The sequence below is a fragment of the Meriones unguiculatus genome, chromosome 9 (genome assembly GCF_030254825.1).
Source record: "Meriones unguiculatus strain TT.TT164.6M chromosome 9, Bangor_MerUng_6.1, whole genome shotgun sequence".
NCBI classification, from domain to species: Eukaryota; Metazoa; Chordata; class Mammalia; order Rodentia; family Muridae; genus Meriones; species Meriones unguiculatus.
The window spans coordinates 23,666,280-23,690,422 of record NC_083357.1 but is presented as its reverse complement, the minus strand read 5'-3'; the positions used below and the strand labels follow the sequence as shown (position 1 = coordinate 23,690,422).

The 24,143-nt window shown below is 43.3% G+C and overlaps 2 protein-coding genes across 11 annotated transcripts in view; one reads left to right on the top strand and one right to left on the bottom strand.

The window, feature by feature from the left end:
* The window catches only part of Acox2 (acyl-CoA oxidase 2), a 33,585-nt gene extending 19,833 nt beyond the window's left edge, over positions 1–13,752 (top strand). The window contains exons 14-16 of one of the 4 annotated variants that reach the window (XM_021647308.2): positions 5,687–5,819; positions 11,745–11,841; positions 13,122–13,752. In XM_021647308.2, the coding sequence (XP_021502983.1) occupies positions 5,687–5,819; positions 11,745–11,807 (196 nt within the window). In that variant the 3' untranslated portion in view covers positions 11,808–11,841; positions 13,122–13,752. Of the gene's footprint in view, positions 1–5,686; positions 5,820–7,510; positions 12,053–13,117 lie in introns of those variants that run through there. The other 3 variants (XM_021647307.2, XM_021647306.2, XM_060390937.1) reach the window with 3 other exon arrangements.
* Positions 13,741–23,821, bottom strand: Kctd6 (potassium channel tetramerization domain containing 6). Of its 7 annotated transcripts, none has more exons than XM_021647314.2 (4): positions 23,559–23,821; positions 18,854–18,923; positions 17,445–17,516; positions 13,741–15,119 (listed from the first exon to the last, which is right to left on the bottom strand). In XM_021647314.2, the coding sequence occupies exons 3-4, from the start codon at positions 17,469–17,471 to the stop codon at positions 14,433–14,435; spliced, it is 714 nt and encodes a 237-aa protein (XP_021502989.1). In that variant the 5' UTR covers positions 17,472–17,516; positions 18,854–18,923; positions 23,559–23,821; the 3' UTR covers positions 13,741–14,432. The 7 variants fall into 7 exon arrangements, with proteins under 7 accessions (XP_021502989.1, XP_060246921.1, XP_021502986.1 ...); XM_060390938.1 differs by lacking the exons at positions 18,854–18,923; positions 23,559–23,821 and adding exons at positions 21,127–21,300; positions 21,755–23,423; XM_021647311.2 differs by lacking the exon at positions 23,559–23,821 and adding an exon at positions 21,755–23,423.
* Between the last annotated feature and the right edge of the window lie 322 nt (positions 23,822–24,143).

The following is a 24,143-nucleotide window of genomic DNA, read 5'->3' as shown; positions in this document are numbered from 1 at the left end:
ATATGGGGTAGAGAGATGGGTCCACAGGTGCCCAACCAAACTGGGCAATCTGAGTCTGATACCATACAGTAGAAGACTAGCACAGCTTCCATAGTCATCCTCCAAACACACACCATACTGTATCCTCACCAAAGTAAGCAAGTAATAATATAAACAAAAATGGCCAAAAGTATGCCTAAAATAATTTTACCAGGGGTCAAACTCACCCTAATGCTGGAGGTCTGGTATGGGGCCAGTAAGGCTGTAATTAGTACTACATAGTTCAAGCTCAAGTTGGCCTAACTTTCTAACTTTCTGAAATGATTAGTGTTTTCAATACATATGAAAAAAAAGAAAGTCACCTGGGCCTGGCTTGTAATAACCAGGCGCATTAAAACCCCTAACACAGCTTGGCATAGTGGCGCACTCCTGCAATCCTTCCTGCACTCTGGGAGACAGAGGCAGGCAGATCTCTATGAGTTCAAGGCCAGCCTGGACAAAATAAGTCCAGGACAGCCAGGGCTACAGAGAGAAACCCTGTCTCAAAAAACAACAACAAAAGACCCTTAACACTTCATAAGCATGGTACAGGGTGTCTGTTTGTGTGTGTGTTTGTGTGTGTGTGTGTGTGTGTGTGTGTTTTAATCTGCACTCTGCTTTTCTAAGTGCTTGCCTTGGCTCCATAGATAGAAGCTGCAACACATGCCTGGAAAGCACAAATTGATCTACTTACATTATGGATCCTAAGTTTCCTTTCTTAGTGCAGAGTAATTATACATAAAACAGTCTCTGTGTTCTTATCAATTCAGCATCACAGTTCTCTGACTGGATTAGCCACTAACCCCTCAGATTTCAGGGGTGACAAATCAGGGGCAGGATAGTATTCTAAGAGGCACCAAAATTAGCTCTCAGTGTGAGGCCAGTGAACTGACCCAGCTCGGTCTTAGCACTTTAAATCACGCCGAACACCTCCACTGAAGGATGGCTGTGCATGTCCAGGCGGCAGACTGGAGATGCACATTCATTTCTGGAGCCCTACTAGAATGCCGTAAGAACATCATACATATATTTGTTTTGAGACAGGATCTCATGTAGCCCAAACTGGCTTTGAACTTGCTATATAGCCAAAGATAGCCTTGAACCTCTGACCACCCTGTCCCCATCTTCTTGGTGCTGGAATTACAGCATTAGCCACCACACCCAGTTTTTATGCAGTGCTGAGGTTTGAACCTAGGACTTTGTGCATGCTGGGCAAGTACTCTACCAACTGAGACACTGCACTCTCGGCCCTTTGTAGTCGCTTGAATAGGAATGGCCCCCACAGACTCATGTGTTTGAGTATTTGGTCTATAGGGAGCTGTGCTATTAGGAGGTGTGGCCTTGTTGCAGTAGGTGTGGCTTTGTTGGAGGAAGTGTGTCCCAGCAGACTGGCATGATACTATCTGTTCCAACAGCTCATCAGTGTTGGCCAGAGACCAAGGGCACATTTTTCTGTTCAGACACGGTTACCCAGAGCTAGGATTTTTGTAGAGGAGAGAGAGGAAAACCGTGCTGGTAGAGAGAGATCTCACCCAAGAGAAAAAGAAGCCCTGAATGGAAGTCAGCAAAAAAGGGTCAACCAGAGCCAGTGAAGGCCATGGTTGAGGGTTTCTCCATCTCAAAAGGTACCAGAAAGTTGCCAGACACTCAACATTGTCAGTCTTCCCTGCCAAGAGAGACATTTATGCTGACCACTGAGGGAAACTCAGCAATCCAACTGGTGTTGCATGTAGGAGGTTAGAGATCTGGCTGCTGGAAAGTGGGTCACGGGCAGATTTGAAATGAAATAGGTTTCCAGCAGCAACCATGGCAGTGCTGGCGCTGGGAGCAGCTGCCGTGCAGCCTGGCCGCAGAAAGAATCTATTCCCAATGCACCAATGTTGTGTCAGAGTTATACGGCGGGTTCATAAATCTCACCACGTGACAGGTTCCATGTGGGAGCTCTTATTAGGGGGCCCGTGGGAAAGAGAGAGAGAGAAGGAGGGGCGAGTCCTCTTATAAGGTGACCCAGCACATGTGCAGAACAAGCAGGTGGTCTGCAGGTGGTCGAAGGTGGTCACTGTCACCACAGATTCTGGAGGTGGCCTCACAGATGCCTGATGTTCCACCTGTCAGGTCCCCTGGGGCTGGCTGTAGAAATGCCTGCTTACCAATCCCAACAGGAAGCATGGTTGAAGTGGAAGATAAGAACAAAGGTTACAGAGTATGGGTGCAAGGTGAAACAAGAGAGATTGGGGTGTATAACTGTAACCACTTTAAAGATTTGGGTTTTTACTGTGTGTGGAAATGGAAATGTTTAGATCACAGCAGTTATAACCTAAAATAAGCTAATGTCTCTCTCTTCACGCCTGGGGGTATATACACACTTATATACATGCTGATGCATGGGGTTTGGCGGTTGGGGTTTTGTTTTTCTTTGTTGTTTTGGTTTAGTTTGGTTTTTGTTTCGTTTTTTGTTGGTGTGTGTGTGTGTGTGTGTGTGTGTGTGTGTGTGTGTACATGTGGAGACCAGAGCCAAAAGACAACTCAGGTGTCCTTTCTCAAGTACCAATGACTTTTTTTTTTTTTTTTTTTTTTTTTTTTTTTTATGCTCAACACCACACCTAGCCTTTTTTCCCCCAACATAAGTTCTGGGAATCAAACTTAGGTCCTCAAGGCCTTTATCAACTGAGCCATCTCCCAGCCGCTTATATATATTTTTGAATAATATAGAGCAGGGGCTGGGAGTAGAGCTCTTGAGGTGGAGTGCTTCCTTGCTCAGTGTGCATAGGCCATGGGTTTAACCTATAGCCCCAAATTTAGTCAGTATAAATAAATTAACCAGTAAATAGCAGGAAGACAGGTGAGAGATGATCATGGATTGGACCAGAGAGGAGGACTGATGATGTGGCGGGAAGTGGGTAATGTTTGGAGATGCTTTGAAAATAGAACAGGGCTTGCTGACAATTAGATATGGTACAAAATAGAAAGAGGAAGTCAGGCCATTTATCATAAAAGGGAATACTACTCCAGGGCAGCTTCAGATAAGATTGACAAGATCAGGAGTTTGTTTTGGGACTTGGTACATTTAAAAATCCTGTTAGAAATCTAGTACAGAAGCCAGTAAGCAGGTGACACAGGGCAGATAAATTTGGAAGTCAATGGCATGTGGCTGATATTTAAAGCCATGAGAGAGATGATATCATCAAGTGACAATTGAATGAGAAGTGTTAGGACCCTGCAAAGACAGTAGGGGACCTAACAAGAGGTATTTCAATGAAGGGCTAGAAGTACAAGCCAAAATGAATCAAATCAAATCTCCAGAAAGAGCAGGAGAACTGGAGAAAGGAAACAAAATACTCCCAAATTCAGTTAAAAGAGGAACCAAAATGTGGGCTGGGAGAGGAAAAGGAAGAAAGACAAGAGCTTGTTTGTTTGTTTTTAATTTTGGTTGGTTGCTTGCTTGCTTTGGTTTCTCGGTGTAGCCCTGGCTGTACTGGAACTTGTTCTGTAGACCAAGCTGGCCTCCAACCTGGAGATCCACTGCCTCTGCCTCCCAAGTGCTGGAACTAAAAGCATGTGCCACCACCACCCAGCTTTCATTTTTTAATTTCATTTTTTAATTTCCTCCATATATCTAAGTGCACACACGTGTGCAACAGCCGAGGCGCTACAGACAGTTGTGAGCCAGCATCTGAGTGTGATCAGCTAAACTGAGGTCCTCTACAAGAGTAGCAAGTGCTATTAACCACTGAGCCATGTCTCCATCCATCTGAGTCCTCTGTGTATAATGCTCAGGGGTCAGAATCTGTGGGAAGCCCTATGACTTCCACTTGATCAGTGAAATGGGATCAAAGTCACTCTGGTAAGGAAGGAGGAGGTGGACCTGAAGATGGAAGAGACTGTGAAATAATCACTAGTCAGTGAACCAGAGCAATGGAACATGACTGCGAGGCTGTGGCTGGCTCACGTGAGCACTTAGGACAACAGTGCAGGCTAGTCCTTCCAGCCACATAGAATCACAGAGGTGGTGGCTGAAAACATGGAGTGACCCAGGTTAAACCAGCGTGACAAAGAAAGAAAAACTGCTGGATATATTTTTAGGGAGAGAATACAATGGACCATGAAATTTCAGCCGACTACCAAGAGAAATGAGACCACAAGGGTCATAAGGAACGTTAAACAAGAAGTACAGCTCAATAGCTCTTGTCAAAACAGGAGGCGCTCATCAGTTATTGTCAAAACAGGATTAAAGGCCAGCAAGATGACAATTTGAGTTTGATCCCTGAGACCGACATGTGACTCTTGCAACTTGTCCTCTGACCTCCACATGCACTGCTCAGTTCAGGGCCAGCCAGAGCTACATAAGGAGTTCTAGACCAGCCAAAACTACACAGTGAGACCCTGTCCCAAAAAACAAATAAATGACAAAAAAAAAAAACATGGCCATGTTGATCCACATAGAAGTTCAGACCAACCAAGACCTTAAGCAAGACCTTATCTCAAAACAAAACAAGACAAATTTTAAACCCACTAATATAATTAGGTGTATTATTCTAGCTACCTCAAATGGCTCAGTGTCATACAGTCAACATGTCAATACTGAATATTAATTAATCTTGGTAAAATTACAACTATGTTAGGAGGCAGGAAAGCCGAGGGGGAAAAGAATGGGGTTGAGAAGACAGGGATAAAGAGAAAACTGCTCAGTCCAGCTGGTGTAAATCCAGCCAGGACTGTGCAATGTGCCTGTCATCCCAGCCATCAGAAGTCTGGGGTGGGGAGTACTGCATGGCAGCCTGGGTTACACAGAGTTCCAGGACAGCCTGGACTAAATAGTAAGATTCTGTCTCCCAAAAGGAAACCCATGTGTGTGTGTGTGTTTTATAATAGTCAATAGATAACGTCTAAAACTGAAGCATCAAGAAGTTACAAAAAATATTAGGAGATATCTGTATAGATACCAGCTAAAAGACTAGCAATGTCTTTGGGGAGAAAAAACTGAGATGGAGATGCTGGGTGCACTAGCTGCTTTCGGTTGTGATAAAACACTGACTGAAACCAAGAAAGAAAGGGTTTATTTGGCTCTAAGGTTACAGTCCATCATTAAGGGAAACCAAGGCAGGCACTTAAGGCAGAATCTGGAGGCAGCAACTGAGTGAAGAAGAGACCATGGTAGAATGCTCCTGACTGGCTTGTTCCCCATGGAGTGTTTAGCTGCCTTTTCTGAACAACCCAAGACCACCCGCCCAGAGATGGCATGCCCACAGTGGGCTTGGCCCTCCCACAGCAATCAAGAATCAAGAAAATGTTCCACAGACATGTCTACCGGCCAATCTGATGGAGGCAATTTCTTCATTTAGGGCTCCCTCTTCCCAGGCGGCTCAAATTGTGTCAGCTTGATAAAACTAACCAGCACACTGGGAGATAGGCTGATTTTTTTTCCCATTATTTATTTTTCCAGTGTTGGAAATTATGTCCACTAAGCAAGCCCTAGTTGTTAAATAACAAGCCTTAAATAACTCTTTGCTGTTTTTTATCCTGTGCATATATAACTAATAAAAAAAAACAAGTAATAAAGATGAATTGTTCAAACAGTGGATAATGATACAACTTCTAATTACTTCCTGTGGGTTGATTAGACTCCTCAGAGCAAGGTGAAGTGCTCACAATTTGTTTCCTCTCTCAGGAAGGATGCTATCTTGTTAACTGATGCTTTTGACTTCACGGATCATTGTTTGAACTCGGCACTCGGCTGTTATGATGGACACGTCTACGAACGTCTGTTTGAGTGGGCTCAGAAGTCACCAGCCAATACTCAGGTATTTGAGTGAAACCCGTTATAAATTATGTAAGACGGCAGAGCACATGCAGTAAATACATCTCCATGTTTCCCCCATTGTAATCGATTCTGCTTAGCTTGAAAATCACTTGGCACGGTGCATCTGTTTAAAATACTTTCAGAGGATACATAAAAGAAACCAGGGGGTGCAGCCTGGCAGGAACTGAAATCAGCAAAATGTGCAGCTCAAAAACGTGGAACGAGCATTAGGAGAAAGGCTCATTTCTAAATCTTGACTTGACATACCCAAAGGCATACACACATATCAGCAAGCTGGCTTTTACATTAACAAAACTAAGATAAATCACAGCAGTGCTCAAACCATCTTATTTTCAGCCTCTCAGCTCTGTTTTATGTAGATAAAAGTGCACATTCAAAGGTGATAGGAAATTTGAGGCACTGCCATCAGTGGGCAGGGACAGCACATGCCTCATAAGGGGGATGGTGATAAGACTGTCCTCAGAGAGAATTTCAGTTATCCCAGCCTCACTAGCCAAATTTATGAACATCAGTGGGTAACTGTGCTTCAAATTTAGGAAGCCCAGGCAGATTTGACACAGATAATCCCAACAAAGAATCTATCTATCTTTAGGCCCACATACAAGTTGTTTCACTGGGCTGTGTATATTAGAATTTATAAACAAATGTCTTTCAGATGGTGAAACTTTCTCTTTAGTCCAACTTCAGAAAGGTGTCTTAACAGTGCAGTGACCAACACTCAGGCTTTCTCTCGCACTTAGCCAAGTGTTATTAGACTGGATCTTGACAGTTCGTATTCTGCACACATCAGAGCTTAGTGTAACATTATTATCTAAAGCCATAAGCTCCAGGATGGCTGCCAGACAGAAGGCCAGTCCATTTCAGTCAGGCACCATCCACAAGCTGACATCATTTCAACTCAAGGAAATGTAAGTGACTTACACGTTTACTGCTCCTTACAGCTAAAACTATTTCTAGTTCTTTACTTTTCTAATGGATAGACCTCTGTCCTTGCTAATGTTTCAATCCTGGCATAAAAGCAAAGCAGCCCTTCCCAACCCAGCCTGCTTCCCATGGTCTCAAGAGAGACCTATGCTCTTTGGTATGCCACAGAACCATCGCCCCTCCCCGCTTACCTGTCAGCAAATGCAGAGACACAGCTCAGACCTGTTTAACTGGCAGCACAGGAAAACACTCTGCTCACCTAGATGCCTCGGGCTCACGAAAGATTGCAGTAGGGGCTACCCTGTTTTTCTTCATTCCTAAAAGACTTTAATCTGGAAACCATAGCAGGCTTGCAGAAATGTGACTAGCCCACCACACTGACTGATTATGTAAAAGGTTGACATACTTCATCCAGTTCCTTTAACTCTACTTCCTTCGGCTTAACCAAGGAAAGAGGTTCTTATGACCTACATAATGATATAGATGCCACACACACCCATCAGCCTGCCTTATATTACCCTGTTAAAAGTGACAGATACAGCAGTGTGGCTATTTCATGAACAGCAGTTTAGGAATGGGAGGTTACAGATGGTTTTGACTCCACTTAGTCAAAATGATAACTTGGTTGACTGCTAATACTCAGCCACATTATCTCACAGTTCCTGTTCCTTTGAAAAGCACCATCTTTTTTAAAGATTTGTTTATTTATTTGTTTATTATGTATACAATGTTCTGCCTGCGTGCCAGAAGAGGACACCACATCTCATTATAGATGGTTGGGAGCCACCACATGGTTGCTGAGAATTGAACTCAGGACCCCTGGAAGAGCAGCCAGTCCTCTTAACATCTGAGCCATCTCTCCAGCCCAAGCACCAACATTTTTAAAGGCTATTTTTTTTTTGATGGGCCATAATTCTGAAGTGCAGCAGACATTTTTTTAATAGAAAAACGGTACATTCAGGTATTTTAACTTATTTGTTGAAACAGCAGCTATGTTGAAACATGCCCTATGGACACAAAAATACAAGTGCTAGTGTTCTGCCGGAAGTAAAGTGCCAGGCTTCATGTCTTAGCTGTCTGTCTGGGGCAGGTTGGGATGAGCTTTCTCTACTAGTGCCTGGTTTTTAATTTCTGACTGATCTAGAAAGCTGCCATAAATGGTTCTCCCTCCCCACATGAAATCACATCCACGCAATCTCCTATGGAAGCAAGAAGGAATCATCAGAGGCCACGTCAAACCAAGAACCCTTTCTTTTAAGTATTTGTTTGAGGGTCTTGTGTAGTCCAGGCTGGCCTTGAATTCCTATCTCCCAAATGCCAGGATTACATGTATATATCACACCACAGCAAAACCCTATTCTTTCAATAACTCTATTGCTAAAGCATGTCCAAGGAACAGTGAAAAGTGTTAAATCATATCCAGTTCACTTATTCAAAGAATATTTACTGTGCAATGCTGGTGTGCTGCTTTTGCATAAGCAGTGGAGAATGGAGTGTAGACCTGTGTTAAGGATCTTATAGTTTTCTGTAGACAGGAAAAAGGAAATGAGCAAGAAAATAGTATGGAAGACTAGGAGTTAGCTATAAAGAACTCTGCACTCCATTCGGAAACAATGGGACCACTAAATCAAGAACAAGACAAGGCTGTCCACTCTCTCCATATCTCTTCAATATAGTTCTTGAAGCTCTAGCTAGAGCAATAATACAAGTAAAGGAGATCAAGTTGGAAAGGAAGAAGTCAAAGTATTGCTATTTGCACATGGTATGATAGTATACGTGAGTGACCCCAAACATTCTACCAGTGAACTCCTAAAGCTGATAAACACCTTTAGCAAAGTGGCTGAATTCAAGATTAACTAAAAAACAAAACAAAACAAAAAACAGTAGCCCTCCTATATACAAATGATAAACTGATAAACGGGATGAGAAAGAACTCAGGGAAATAACACCCTTCACAATAGCCACAAATGATAGAAAATATCTTGGTGGAACTCAAACCAAGCAAGTAAAAGACCTGTATGACAAAAACTTCAAGTCTTAGAAAGAAAGAAACTGGAGAAGATATCAGAAGATGGAAAGTTCTCCCATGTTCATGGATCAGTAGGATTAATACAGTAAAAACGGCCATCTTACCAAAAGCAATCTACAGATTCAACGCAATCCCCATCAAAATGCCAACACAATTCTTTACAGACCTTGAAAGAACAATACTCAACTTCATATGAAAAAACAAAAAAACCAGGATAGCTAAAAACAATCCTGTACAATAAAAGAACTTCTGGAGATATCTCCATCCCTGACTTCAAATTATACTACAGAGCAATAGTAATAAAAATTGCATGATATTGGCAAAGAAACAGACTGGTTGATCAATGGACCAAATTCAGACCTAGATGTAAACCCACACACTTATGGATACTTGATTTTTTACAAAGAAGCCAAAATTATACAAAGGAAAAAAAAGAAAGCATCTTCAACAAATGGTGCTGGTCTAACTGAATGTCGGCATGTAGAAGAAGGTAAATAGATTCATATCTATCACCCTGTGAAGTGGAAGTTTTTGGTTTCCTTGAAGACTGTTTTGTTATATGATATTTTGCTGCAAGCTGGGTACATGTTTTGCTGGAAGCTGGCTCGTGAGAGGGCATGCTATTTAAGAACCCTAGGTTTGATGAAAAATCTAAGCCTACAACCCTGCACAAAACTCAAGTCCAAGTAGATCAAAGACCTCAACATAAATGCAAATACAATGAACCTGATAGAAGGGAAAGTAGGGAAGAGCCTTGAATGCATTGGCTCGGAGACAACTCCCTGAACAGAACACCAACACATCAGGTTCTAAGATCAAAAATTAATAAATGAGACCTCATGAAACTGAAAATCTTTTGTAAGGCAAAAGACACTAAATAAGACAAAACAGCAGCCTACAAAATGGAAAAAGATCTTCATCAATCCCACATCTGACAGAAGGCTAATTTCCAAAATATATAAAGAACTCAAGAAACCAGCCATCAACACACCAAATAATCCAATTTAAAAATAAGGTATGGATCTTAACAGAGAATCTCAAATGGCTGAGAAACAACAACAATAAAAAAAGTTCGACATCCTTCACCTTCAAGGAAATACAAATCAAAATGACTCTGGGATTCCATTTGGCACCTATCAGAATGGCTAGTATCAAAACCACAAGTGAAAGTTCATACTGGCAAGGATGTGGAGCCAGGGGGAATACACCTCAATTGCTTGTGGGAGTGTAAACTTATATAACCACTTTGGAAATCAGTTTGGTGGTTTCTTAGAAAATTGGGAATAGTTCTACATCAAGACTCAGCTATACCACTCCTGGGCGTATACCCAAAGGATGTTCCATCATACCACAAGGACACTTGCTCGACTATGTTCATAGCAGCTTTTATAATCCACAGACCCAGAGAAGCTAAGTAACAAGAAAGGTTCAAGGGGGAAAAGTATGAATCTCTCTGGGAAAGGAAAAATAGAATCGACATGATGGTTGGAGGTAGGGAGGCTGGGGGGGGGCAGGAATCAGAGGGATCAGATTGGGGGAGGATGGAGGGAGAGTACTGGGAGACAACTGGAATTGAGGGGCATATCAGGGACAACCTAGAAACCTGATGCAATGCAAATTCCCAGGAATCTACAAGGGTGCCCTAGCTATAACTCCTATCAGTGGGCGACACAGAGCCAGAACTGGCCATCTCCTGTAACCAGGCAAGACTTCCAGTGGAGGGATTGGGATACCAGCCCAGCCATAAAACCTTTGGACTTCAATTTGTTCTGCCTACCAGATGTGCTAGGGTAAAGGTAGCACAGAAATTGTGGGAGTAGCCAACCAATGATTAGTCCAACCTGAGACCCATGACACTAGAGGTAGCCCAGCCTTGACACTGCCTAGACAGCCGGGACCCAGAGGCTGGATAGCCCAGAGACCTGGGATAGAACCAAACACAACTGAAAAAAAAAAAAAAAGTCAGGAAAATAATGCCTAGTGATATTCTGCTATACTCATAGATTGTGCCTAATCCAATTGTGATCAGAGAGGCTTCATCCAGAAACTGACAGAAACGGATGCTGAAATCCAGAGCCAAACATTAGGCAGAGCCAGGAAATCCTACAAAAGAGGGGGAGGAAGGATTGTAAGAGCCAGAAGGGTCAAAGACACAGCAAGAAAACCCACAGAATCGGTTAACCTGGGTCAGTAGGGGCTCACAGAAACTGAACCAAAAACCAGGGAGCATGCATGGGACTGACCTGGGCCTCTGCATACATGTTACAGTTGCATAGCTTGGTCTTCTTGCAAGACTAATAATAGTGGGAGAAGTTGTTGTCTCTGACACTTTTGCCTGCTCTTGGGACCCTTTCCTCATACTGGGCTGACTTGTCCAGTGTTATTACGAGGTGAGGTGCATGATATGCCATGTTTGGTTGATACCCATCCATAGGAGGCCTGCTCTAGTGATAGGGGCAGGACATGCAGAAAAGAGGTGGGGAGAAGGGACTGGGAGGAGAAGAGGGAGGAAACACTGCAGTGGGGATGTAAAAACAAAAATGAAATACACTTAGAAGCTGAGTATATAAGAAAGGAGAAAGAAGCTGATGGGTAAGAAGAACATTGCCTCCCTGTTTCTACTTTCTGGTTCCTTGCTTTGTGGTTCATGTTCAATTTCAAAACACCTCAAATAGTGAAGGTTTTTATTTGTATTAAATTCCAAAAGTGGAGAATAAGCTGTAGGTTTTTCTTTTAATCAGCCACCTGCATGCACAGTTTAAAATCTGCCTAAGAAAGCATGCTTTTTGGCAACATTTTTACCATATGTTCACACAAAATGAAGTTCAAAAATAATTCGAAAAATTAAGACTCTTAGGTAATGTTACATTTTTAAAGTGAAGTACTTAATTTGCAAGTGAAGTCATTAATTCTAAAAGTGTTCTTTAAATAATGTACTTCTCATAAACATAGGAGAACCCTGCCTATGGGAAATATATCCGACCGCTGCTGCAAGGCTGGAGTCCCAAGTTGTGAGAAGCCAAAGTACTGAAGACCAAGAAGCACTAAGGTGGTACTATGGCATGTACACAAATACAGAATTAAGTTTAAAGCAAAGGGCAGAGTGACAGGTTGCTCAATTCCATTAGGAAACTGATACATGAATGAATGTTCATCATGTACAGCTGAAATTTTCCCTTGTCCGTTGGTAGCAAGTATTTGGCTAAATGCTAGAATTTTGCATTCAATACTGCAAAAGCTAATAAACTCATTAGTTACTACTTGTGTCATTTATTTACCTAGGGGATGCTGGGGTTGAAAAGTCTGAGGGATGTCAGCACTCTACCACTGAGCTACCCCTGTGGCCCACAACCTCCCTTTAGCATTCACCTTGAGCTTTGCAAGGACTTAGATGCAGCCCTTCAACGGTGCCTGGGTGTGCTATATTCTAAATAAAATATACATGCCCAAAGAGCAACATGTCTTTTTTAAAAATCAACTCTTTCACAATAAAAAATAAGGTTCCATAAAGAGATAGAATTGTCTTAATATATCCAAACATAGCCAAGCTACATTTTTTTTTCATTTCATTTCCCATTACAGAAGAACATAAAGCAGTTATGACATGGAATGCAGCTAAGTGTTAGAACACTTATCTAACATGAAAGGCCCTGGTCAATCCCTAGGACTGAGGGAAACAAACAAACAAAACCTACAAATCCTGCTGCCTACTTTTATTCATATAAGCAACCATTCACCTGCTAGTAATTAGTAAACAGAGAAACTTTACCAAAACCAAACTTCCCTTTTAGGAGAATGAGGACAGGGAAGAGAACTCCTAAGTTTTCCTTTTTCACAGACTGGGAACTAATATTATTCCTAGTTCTACAACTTATAACTTTAACATATATATTATTAGTGTGTGTGTGTGTGTGTGTGTGTGTAAGCCAGAGGTGTCAGATCCTCCTAGAGTGGTGATTCCAAGTGGCTGTGAGCTGTTGATGTCAGTTCCGGGAGCCAAATTCCAGTCCTATGCAAGAGCAACCCCCTGTACAGGTTCTGAACCCAAATCATCTCAGTTCATGCTGACTTCTGCTGGTTCCACAGCACATGACAGATTTGTGTCTTTATTTAGGAAACTGTCTATCAATTTACAATAGGAGCATGTGCTCCAAACAGTAGTTCTTCTCACCAGTTCATCAATATACTGAAACTATAGCAACCTAGCAATCATTAATATCCTAGTTTGAAGATCAGGTACTTTTGGGTTTCTGTGGTGGAGGGGCTAATTTATTACATCTTAAATTTTCAAAGAGATGTGTAATATTCTCATTTTCCTTTCAAAGGCAGAATCTTGGAACAGTCTCACAGAGAAGAGGAAAAGGGTGTCTTGTCTGCCCTAGAGCCAAAACCGCAGAGGTCCACAATTTCCCTAAAACAGGGAAGTTGTCATGCAATGCTCACCAACTAGAAAGTCTCCCATAATTAGCACAGTCCTTTCTGCGAGTAACTTTCAAGCAACAGAATCACATCAACCCCCAAAACCAAAACCAAATGTGTACACATTGTCCCAACTGTTTCCAATCCTTCACTGCAATCTCTGTCTTCTCAGAACTGAACTTATGTTTGATGATTACATTTGTGGGTTACCACAGTACACCAGAGTAAAATGGCTGCAATCATTTCGTCCCCATGTGCAGCACAAGCGGGAATGAGTCATATTCATAGATGTGACAGTTAGAAACCCTACAGTATTCACTGTAAGTACTATCTGAAAACAGTTTTGCACTCTTTAAAGAAGACTGCTTATCTCCAGCGACACAGCTAGCTTTATGGACTTCAATGTTAAGCTTCCACTGAGTCCTTTCAACTCTATCACACATGTGCTAAAAGTGGTTTAATGACATAAACAATGGATACTTTCAACAAAGAATATGATTTTTTCCCTACATAGCAATAAATACAACCCTTAATGTTCATATTCCATTTTTTATTAGATTTTTCTTTCCTGGTAGACAGTACACTTGAGAATGAATCTGTACCAGGCATGAGGTTTCTACCACAGGGACATTTTGTATTGAGAATCCAATATAAATATTTCTAGTCAGACATTTCCATGGCTACAGATATTTGGTTGCTTGATTTATATGCATAGAAAGAAACAGTTGTCAAAACTGTAGAAAGCAGTCCTTACCAAGTACCTTTAGATGACTGGCCGGCTTTCCTTTAGTACTACAATACTGCCTACTGGTCTGGAAACTAGGTCACCCTACATGACATTCTGATTTTTCTCAAAGACATCATGAACACTCTGTTTAATCTTCCATTTACGTTTCTTTAGCCTTCCAGCTGAGTTAGGGACCACGTTATCAGAAATCATTTTAGCACTGTTAAGGGCAGATTATATACCATAATGATTTTCAGATCTCTTTTTATAGAAAAGGTTTCTGGAGACTCTGAACAGGCACATGCATACTTGGGAACAAAACAGGGCTGAGACTGCTCACACACAAAACTTCCTTCTGGTCCTCAATGCCTTCAAATAAATACAAATATTAATTTAAAAAAAAAAAAAAGAGGGCCCACACTATGACTTGAAAAACAGCAACCGTCTCTTCCATGTCCCATGTGAGTTTGCGGAAGTTCTCTGAGGGCGAGCCATCAGTCGTCCGTCTTCCGGGCCAGTCTACAGAAAGTCCAGTTGTGCTCCACTGTGTTCTCGTTGGCCCGCTCGCTCATGTGATGCACCCGAGTATTGCGGATCGTGAAGCCTTGCTTTGTGATGTATTCCATCAGGTGGACCCGGAGAGACACTTCCTGGTGATAGTCGCATGGTCCAAAGGTGAAGGAGACCTGGCAGTCTCTGGTGTCCATCATGTGCTTATTCCACTTGGTGAAATAATTTGAGATGCCCTCCAGTAAGGAATGGACCTTGGTGGTGATGGTTAACTGAGTTATGATGACAGCCACAGGATTGGAATATTTAGAAAGCTTCCGGGTACTGGACAGCTCTACAACTTCTTCAAAAGTATCCATGGGATACAAAGGCTTAGGGTCATTGAGACACTGAATCAAGGGTTCAATCTGGTAAAAATCAGCTTCTTTCCGAAGCAGATCGAATTCCTTAAAATCCAGGGGGAGGGTCAATTCTGAAGTCCGTAAGAAGTTGAGGACATAGCGGAAAAGAGGTCCGTCTCGGTCAATGAAGTAATTGCCTTGAGGGTCTCGGGCTGTGGGGAAGTCCCCCCCAAACATAGCTCCAAGCATGGAATCCGGGTAGCGTGTCAACGTGGTGAGAGACGTTGTATACAAGTGTCCACCTACATTTAACGTGACTGGGTCAGTCATCTGAAATTAAAAAAAAAAAAATCAGTCACCTGAAACCTTAAAATCTTAACTTCAACAACTAAGAAATCAACACTAACAAGCAAAGCATAAGACTCCTTCAAGCTAATAAATTAATATAGTTCTGGGGTGCATAACAGCTTTACTTTCAATGCTAAAACTCACCCAGGAGAAGGGCTCAGCATTTGCTTTCACATAGAATAAGTCCAATCCTTTAAAAGTTTACTCTAAGCCTCCCAGGTGTGAGCTTTAGTGTCATGCAGTGAAGTCAGAATCTGAAGAGGTTTTGGGCCAGATCTGCCTGACTCTACTTCCCTAGTGTTGGGATTAAGGTGTATGCCACCACTCTAGCAAGACCTTCAGGTTTTTTTTAATTTAACATAAACTAGAATAAAAATAATCTATTAAGGAATTACTGAGTGCTAACCAATTGTACCACTGGAGTATCCATACTTTGGAATTTTGGGGGGATTTTCTCTTCAAAGAAAGAGTCATTAGATTTAATTTTTTTTTTTTTTTTTTGGAGACAGTTTCATATAACTTAGGCTGGTCTCACACTCACTGTGTAGCTAAGGACGATCTAGAATTCCTGTTCTTCCTGATCCTCCTGCCCCTCTGCCCTTCTGCCCAGACCGTGCTAAGAGCACAAGTAATGTGCCATCACACCTAGCTGTGAAATGTATATTTGTGTGTGTGCGTGCATGCATGCATTCATTCATTCATCCATCTTATGTGTATGTGTGTGTTACCTGCATGTATGTATTTGTACCTCATTCAGGCCAAGGGTATGGATCTAGGAACTGGGAATTGCAGATGGTTGTGAGCCATGAGATAGGTGCTGGGAACCAAATCCAGGACCTCTGCAAGAGCATTAAGTGCTCTTAACTGCTGAGCCATTGAGCTGGGTGTGCGGGCACACACCTATAATTCTGGCACTCTGGGAGGCAGAGGCAGGCAGATCTCTGTGAGTTCAAGGCCAGCTTGGTCTACAAAGTGAGTCCAGGACAGCCAAGGATACATAGATAAACCCTGTCTCAAAAAAACAAAACAAAACAAAAGAACCAACAAGAACAAACTGCAAAGCTATCTCTCTAGCCCCAAAATGTATTTTAAAAACAAAACTTTGTCTGGAATCAATCTTAGTTTTCATGGAGGCAACAGTTTCTTTCCTGGTTTTTGTTGTTGTTAAGACAGCATCTTACTATGTAGATAAAGCAGGCCAGAAACTCTCAGACCTCCTGCCTTTACCTCCCAGGTGCTGATATTACAGGCTTGTACCAGCATGCCCATGAAATAAGTTCCAAATACTAAATTAAAATATATGGTTTGGTGAACACAATCTAGCCCACCTTGTAGCCCCAAACTACCATATACAAAATGGCTGGTAGCAGCTTCAAAATGTCACAATCTAATTGTGTGTTCACTTTTACAACATTAATGTTGCAATCTAACCTCTAATTTTGAGAAACAAGCTTCTCAAAATAACAAACCTTCAGCTTTAAAAATCCTATTTTAAAGAAAAGTAAGACTCTTCAGGTACTAAGAAAGCAAAATGTTTCTTACCAGATGAAGCAGAAAACAGGGAGACATGGACACATGCAAGAAGAAACGCCCTCTAACCATTAATCCCTTTACTACAATAGAGTACTCTCCCTTCCATTATCCATAGGCACTTTACACATCACCATTCCATGAACAGAGAATTTAAAAAGCCACATACACCAAAGACCAAAAACATCATGGGATAGCTGAAGTTAGTGATTATAAACAGTTACTAGGAGGAACAGGAGAGATGTCAGGGGTTAAGAGCCATGTACTAGTGCAGCAGACCTGTTTACCACCCGGGGTGGTAAACAGTAGCTGCAGGGGATCAGATGCCCTCTTGTGGCCTCTGGGAGCACTGCACTCACTGCTTCCCCACATTAAAAAAAAAAAAAAAGTTATTTGAAGAATATGCAATGAGTGAGTCTTCCACTAAAACATCAAACCAAATAAAATGCCTCCCAAATACAGAGAACACAAATTTAGATAGTCTGCACAAATTCATAGTTTTCATCCTTGTAAGATAAGCCTATGAAAGGGAAATGATTTGGCCCAGGTATCACAGCTAGCAATGAGGCAGGGACCCTGTTTGAGTTCAGCTCCCCTACTTCACAATTGTGCTGGTCACGACACTCTGCCAGACTCTTCTACCTACAGGAAGCAACTCCTCTGGGACAAGATACTTCACATGGGCAAACTACATGCATCCTGTCATAAAATGAGGAAGAGAAGAGAAGGACATCAAAATTATCTGCCAGTCTTCAAATTGCAGCAAGAACCACTCACCATATAGCCCCAGTCTCCATTATCCATCTGCTCCAGCACTGCGTCTTCAGGAGCCCAGGAGCCAGGAAAACTCTGAAAGGAAAACAAGCACAGAACCATGACAATGGAGAATAAAGGCTGCTCTGCCAAACGTAAGATTAAACCTCACAAAAACTTCTCCTATAAGGTCAACAGTAGCCTACAGCAGGACAAGGACGTGGGAAGAAAGCCATAACTTACTGTCCCTTCTCGGGAGCCACTGGGCTCAGAGCTAGTCTATAGGTGGAGAGGGAATGAGATCATTCAGGTTCTATCACTCTGCGCTGGCAAGATGGCTCAGTGTGTAAAGCCGCTCACCTGAAACCTGAGTTGTACCCCTGAGACTCTCACGGTGGAAAGAGAAAACTGACTTCCACATGTTGTCCTCTGACCTCCACACTCAGTCACATGACACACATGCGCACACGAGCACACACGCACACGCACACACATAAATTAAACGTAATTTTAAAAATTACAAATTTTGCCACTCTTCTTTGGAGAGGTAATTTTTACATTTTCAGAGAATGTTAAGTCTACAACCTTCATAATCAACTTTTGATTTTATCAAAAAGGTCATTTAAAAGGAAGGGGGAAATTCCTTTGGATCATCACATCAGCTGTATAAATGAAACATCTCAGTGAAAACATTTAAAATCATGAGCTTCAAAAACAATCACTTTCCAGGAGAAACATACCAGTATATTATTATCTTATAAAAAAAAAAAAACAACAACGAGGCTTTTAATAATGAAGTATTTCTTTTTGTACATTAATCAAAACAAATAGACACCAATTTAAAGGACAAACTGTTAAGGCACAATTTGGGACAAAAAGAACCTTACAGACCTGGCTGAGGGCCACTCAGCCAGCACCATGGAGAGCCAGTTTCGGGCCACTGGCAAATGCCCATGTACTAATGATGCCGCTTTCAATCTGTTTTTATCTACAATTCAAGGGCAGTTGCCCAGCTACTGAACTGCCTTCATTAGTTCCCTCTCGCACATCCTATTCCCTGGATCAGCCTGCAAAGCAAACTGCTGAGCAAATTTCAAAATCGCTAGGGAAAAAAAAAAAAAGCAAGAAGCTCGGACCTGTCAGTATTCACCCCAGAAAACCAGCAGCTTTGTATGTGGTCTTTGAAGACCCATTTTTCCCACTTTCAGAGGAATCTGACCCCCATTTCCAGAACAAGAACAAGCCCTGGCTACAGAAGATCACAAAGGCTCTTTCTCAAAAGGTCACTCAGGCATGTAGAGAACATTTGCATAGCACAGCAGGGGCTGAAATCAGAGCCTGCAGCAGCTATTTCTCTACCTTTACAAATTCTTCAAAGCTAAAAAAATAAAAAACAAATTCTTCAAAGCAAACAAGCTCAAACATGGACCAACCCGAGAAAACAGAGTCAGCTGTCATCCTTTCCTCTCAGCAGCTGGGTGCAGATGGACAGGCCTCTGTGTACTATGGTGAGATGGAACAAATGTAAAAAGAGCTGTAGTGATACCTTTTCATTCCTCTGACTTACTCCACAAACATCATCTGATGTAAATGGAAGAAATGAGCTTTACCTATTTGTAGATTCCCTTACTGATAACAACAAATCAACGATGGAGTGAGTTAAAAGGCATTTCCCAATATTCAAAGTATTCTTTCCCAACTGCCTCAATAATCATTCAACCAAAATTTATGTTAGGTCCACTATCACAGGGCAGGGGCGCCCATGTGAAAAACAGATCTACAGGGATAAGAGCATAACCCTGACCCTTGTGGAGCTTTCAATCTACAAAGGAAGGCAACATGCAACCACTGAGGTCCACAAAATAATTCCTAAGTGCTATGGGCTGGTGGGGCCCTCCGGAGGAAGAAACCTAGACTCCAGATTGGAAAATGGAGGGCTTCAGGGAAGAGCTGGCTCGGTGGAACACTGAAAGAACATGCGCACAACATGAGAGGGGCTCTAGAATCAAGTTTTAAACAGGCAGGGGCGGAATGGGTGTGTTGTTGTTTGCTTTCTGGTAAGCACGCCCCCATTCAGATTACAAAATAAAGAGGCAGGGTGGACCACACGACTTGCTCATAGCCCACACTGGGGAATACCTAACAAGAACTTGTATTTGCTGATTCCTAGTCTAGATTTTTCTAAAAGCCTTCTCTGACAGTAGAAATTCAAAGAACAGAATCCAAAAACCAAAATATTAGAAAGCATCAACTTTAGACTCCCCATAGCCAACTGTTAACCCTATCCACATACCTTATTTACAATTTTATATCAACTTAGGTTAGTCATGAGTCTATACCAATCTCTACCACTAAATAAAACTGGCAGGCACCTACTCATTAGTGTGAATAATGGTTGCTGTCCCATTTTAGCTGACAGGAAGAATTCCAGTTCGTGAACATTCGAATGGCTAATGAAGAATGGAGGCCCAAAGCACAAGGAAAAAATCAGACACCAGTGTCACCACTCTTAAGCCAGGTATAAACCTTTCATGTTTATATCTTCCTGTCTAAATCAAAACAAGACAACTTCTTGTGCAGTATTAAAACACACACACACACAAAAATCAGATGTTTCTGAATCTCTTCCACAGCAAAAGCCAAGGGCTGGCTACAAACATATAACGAACCTCAAGCTTAACAATTTAGGAAAGTAATCATGGGAATGCACTTTTTTTTTTTAATTTTTATTTATTTGTGTGTGAGCTGGGAGCTGGGTGCACACATGCGATAATGTGCACATTTACTATCAAGCTAGCGCTATGAGCCAAGCCCAGATTTCCTTTTTGTTGTTGTTGTTTTTCAATATAGGGTTTCTCTGTATAGCCTTAGCTGTTTTGGAACTAGCTTTGAAGACCAGGCTGGCTTCAAACTCAGCACTCAGAGATCGCCTGCCTCTACCTCCTGAATGCTAGGATTAAAGGCACCACTGCCACTGTTAGGACAAGCTCAGGTTTCTTAAAAAACAACCTAAGGCCTTACAGTTATATGTAAGCTACATCAAAATAAAATACTAGTCACTTCTAAAATAACTAAACCACCTAAAACAACAATAAATTGTTCACTAATAAAGTAAAAAAGGAAATATAAAGTTGACCGATTTAAAATTGATCTGTACACGTTGCTTGTAAACATTTGCAGAGAATCATCTCTGCAAAAATCTAGAGAAAAAGGGAGGGGGCAAGATTCTTGCTTATCCAACAGATGGGAACTCTGAACTGATGACACTCAGGGACAGCTCAGAGATGGATGCCATAAAACACAACCCCAAAGAATTTCCCGAATAGCTTCAGTCTCTGAATTGTTTCCCAGGGGCGCTAACAATTCATTTCCTTTTCATCTTCTCTCCCATCCGGCACAATCTCCAGTGGAGGGCTTAATGAGAAGTTTAAATAACCACAAGCCTGGCAACAGAAGGCCTTCAAGTGGGCATCAAACAGGCCTGTTTTACTTGAAGGGAAGGTAAAGAAATATGGAATATTTCATAAAATCTGTGAGACATTCCTTTAAAGGTATTTCCCGCTAAGTGACTTTTCCTTATTAGAGATCATTCTTAGGGCAGTGACTACAGCCAAACAATGATGATAAAGTTCAAAGAAAGGCTTTCTGACTTTTAAAAGAAAACAACAAACAAACAAAAAAATCAGTTTACCTGAAAATATCTGACCTTTAATACAAATAAAATTCTTATCCTGAAGACTGTAAGGTAGCCGGGTATGATAGAGCATGCCTTTAATCCCAGCACTTTGGAGGCGGAGGCAGGCGTATCTTTGTGAATTCGAGGCCAGCCTGATCTACAAAGCGAGTCCATGACAGCCAGGGCTATACAAAGAAACCCTGTCTTGAAAAACAAAACAAAAAAAGACAGTAAGGCAACCCTGAAGTTCCCCCATGGTTGAGCTTCAAAGGTCATTGTAACTAATGTATAACAGTGTGCTAGCAAGCAGGTAAGAAAAACATATCCTGAAGAATTTCTAGAAACCTGAAAAGAAATTACAGACTTACTGACTTAGCGAATCTGAAAAATGCACAATCCAGTAAGTTAACTTAATACATAAGAACGTTCCTTACCATAGTAAAGCTGAATTAAAGAACACAAATATTCTAAATTACTTCTGCTACAGACTAAAAAGCCCCCGGAGCATAAGTCCTCCTCTGGTGTAACAGTCTATATGCTGTAATGTCAACCTCCAAGGTTTCTGGGTAGCCCTTCCAAGTGCTTTTCTACTGAAACCTTTGTGCCTGGTATCCCAAAATTAAGACTCAGTAAATTCTCTCTCTCTACCTATACTTACCTTCCAAATTGCCTTTGTACTGTGTTTCTCTGTTCTTGGGAACGTAGGAGTTTGAAAGTGAAATACTTTTTATAGTAATTGGTTCAGTGGCATCTACAGGCGTCTTCTGAGTTAACACTCACATACAAGCCAGCACAAGTAGCCAAGCGTGCACAAGGATAATGGGATTAGAAAGCTAAATCACTGATAACTAAACCTGAGATTCCCACCCCCCCAACCATGTGGGCTATAAGAAAGAAGATGTAGGCAAAAACATAGACAGTCTTAGGAGAAATAACGAATTCTCCAAAGTTTCAAGCCAGAATACACACACTCCAACTAAAGCACTGTCACAGTAAAAAATCATAAATTTTCACTTCCCCTCGGTTTCCACTAAAATGGGGTTTTATGACCTTCCCAAAAGTTATCACACCATTTAACAAATAGAGGCACAACTGGCTGACAACGCAGTGATAAGCACAGGCACTCTAGTCACATGCAGCCTCCCACCAGAGAAGGGCTATCAGAGCCTGAGTAAATCGCTCTTTACTCCTGGCAGCATAAACAAATTTTGAGTAGCAAAGTCAGACACATTGGGCAAATATGGAGGTAAAGTCCAGCCAGTCCGTGTTCCCAGTTTGCCCAGGCCTTCCTTTCCCAGGAGTTACCACAGCGGCTGCGCTAGGAAGAACTAAAGGTAAATCGATGCCCAGCGCTCACAGACACGTGAGCTCTCGGAACTTCTAGAAAGCATGACTCAGGGTTGTCTCCAAGAAAAAGCAGAACACGAGCATGTGTGTTCCATCTAAAATTGACCCCAACTATTAAAATCCAAGGTACAGTGATGGATTCATAGGAGTGACCCTAGGATTGCTTTATGTGAGACTGTTTCGGCTAAAATACGCTTTAGGAAAATCCGAACCGCAAAACTTAGGGGTGGCACCATCTGCGGCTATCTTTCTATCTATCTATGGCATTACAAAGAACTAAGAATCCGTGCGGGCTCCTAGTTTTCATCCAAAGGGCGATTTTCCCACCCTCCCTAGCTGCCCACCTAGACCTTTGCTCTTTTGAAAACACTTCTGGGTTTAGGCCTGTGCTGCCCAGCATTATTCCCGAACCAGAATATTTGCAACAGCCAAAAAGATGAGTCCCGAGAGGGTTACGCTGGAGACCGAGGCTTGACCATCCCAAACATTCTTAGCCAAACCAGGTCACCCCCAGTTTACGCATCTCCTGCATCACGAAATCCTACAACCGGGTTTACCAACTTGCTGTGTGAACTGGCGTGCTGAACAGAAACATGACAACTTCAGCAGAATATCCAAACAGGATCTCAGTCACGTTTCGCTTTCCCGTCCCACCCCCAGACACAGCCTCCACTGCCGTCGCCCAGCAGGTGCTGCAGGGGCTCCCCACGACCTCGGCAGGAACCACCTCTGACACCCAGCACTAAAACGCCGTGCCATCCCCAAATCCCGGCAGAAAGCTGCAGTCCGTGCAGAAAACCCCAAAGGCAGGGCTTTAAACTGGGGCAGTGGCGGCTAACAAGCGCCACTCCCCAAAAAACACCCCCTTCCCGCAGAGCCCGCGGGTCCCGGGCCGGGCCGCACTCCCGCAAGCCGAGCACGGCGGGCCACGCGCACCGAGCCCCGAACCCGAGCCGGAGCCCGAAGCCCGCGGCGGCCGCGCGTCCCGGGGCTGGCACGAGCCCGCGGCGGGGCCTGGGCGGGGGACTCCGGGCACGCGCGGCCGCCGCCCGCCGTTCTCCTCAGCCCGACTTCCCGCAGCCCCGCCCCGCAGGCCCCGCTCCCGCCCCACTCACTGCGCGAGCGCCGAGGCCACCCGGCCGGGAGCAGCCCGCGGCCCGAAAGCGCGAGCGCGGGGACGAGCGAGCCCGCGCCCGGCGGCGGCGGCGGCGGTGGCGGCGGCGGGGACGACTGAGCCGGCGCCCGGAGTTGCGGCTCCAGCTGCCCGGCGCGGGCGGCGCCTTCTCAGCGGAGTCGCGGCGCCGAGAGCGCGGACGCCCCCTGTCGGCGGCGCGGAGCGGAGGCCGGGGAGCCGAACGGCCGCGGGCACTCTGGGCGCTGCCGGGTCGGCGTGGTCAGGCGGCTCTGCAGCAGTCCCGAAGCCCCGCCCCCGATAGCGTCCCTAGCCCCGCCCCGCCCAAGCCCCGCCTCCGACTCCGCCTCCGCACTTAAGCTGTAGCCCTCCCCGCGGGCGTTCGCCTTCCCGGCGTGCCTCGGCCGTCCGTACAGCTGTTTTCACTAACTTGATGGACTTCATCGTATGCCGGGCGTAGGGAGCCCAGCAGCCAACCGGACCAAGGCGAAAGTCAAGACTCAAGAAAGCAGCCAGTACACAAACTAAGACAAGTTCGAATCCTGTCGGGAGGGGGGCCGGTTAGGAG

Bases quoted from the DNA above. Each gene is read 5' to 3' on its own strand.
- Kctd6 (XM_060390938.1), bottom strand. From the start codon at position 21,270: ATGGACTCGCTTTGTAGATCAGGCTGGCCTCGAATTCACAAAGATACG. The intron at 17,517-21,126 runs GTCAGATATTTT...TTTTCCTTTCAG, and splicing joins GAATTTTATTTGTATTAAAG to AGTTTTCCTGGCTCCTGGGC. The intron at 15,120-17,444 runs GTGAGTGGTTCT...TTTTAATTTCAG, and splicing joins ATGGAGACTGGGGCTATATG to ATGACTGACCCAGTCACGTT.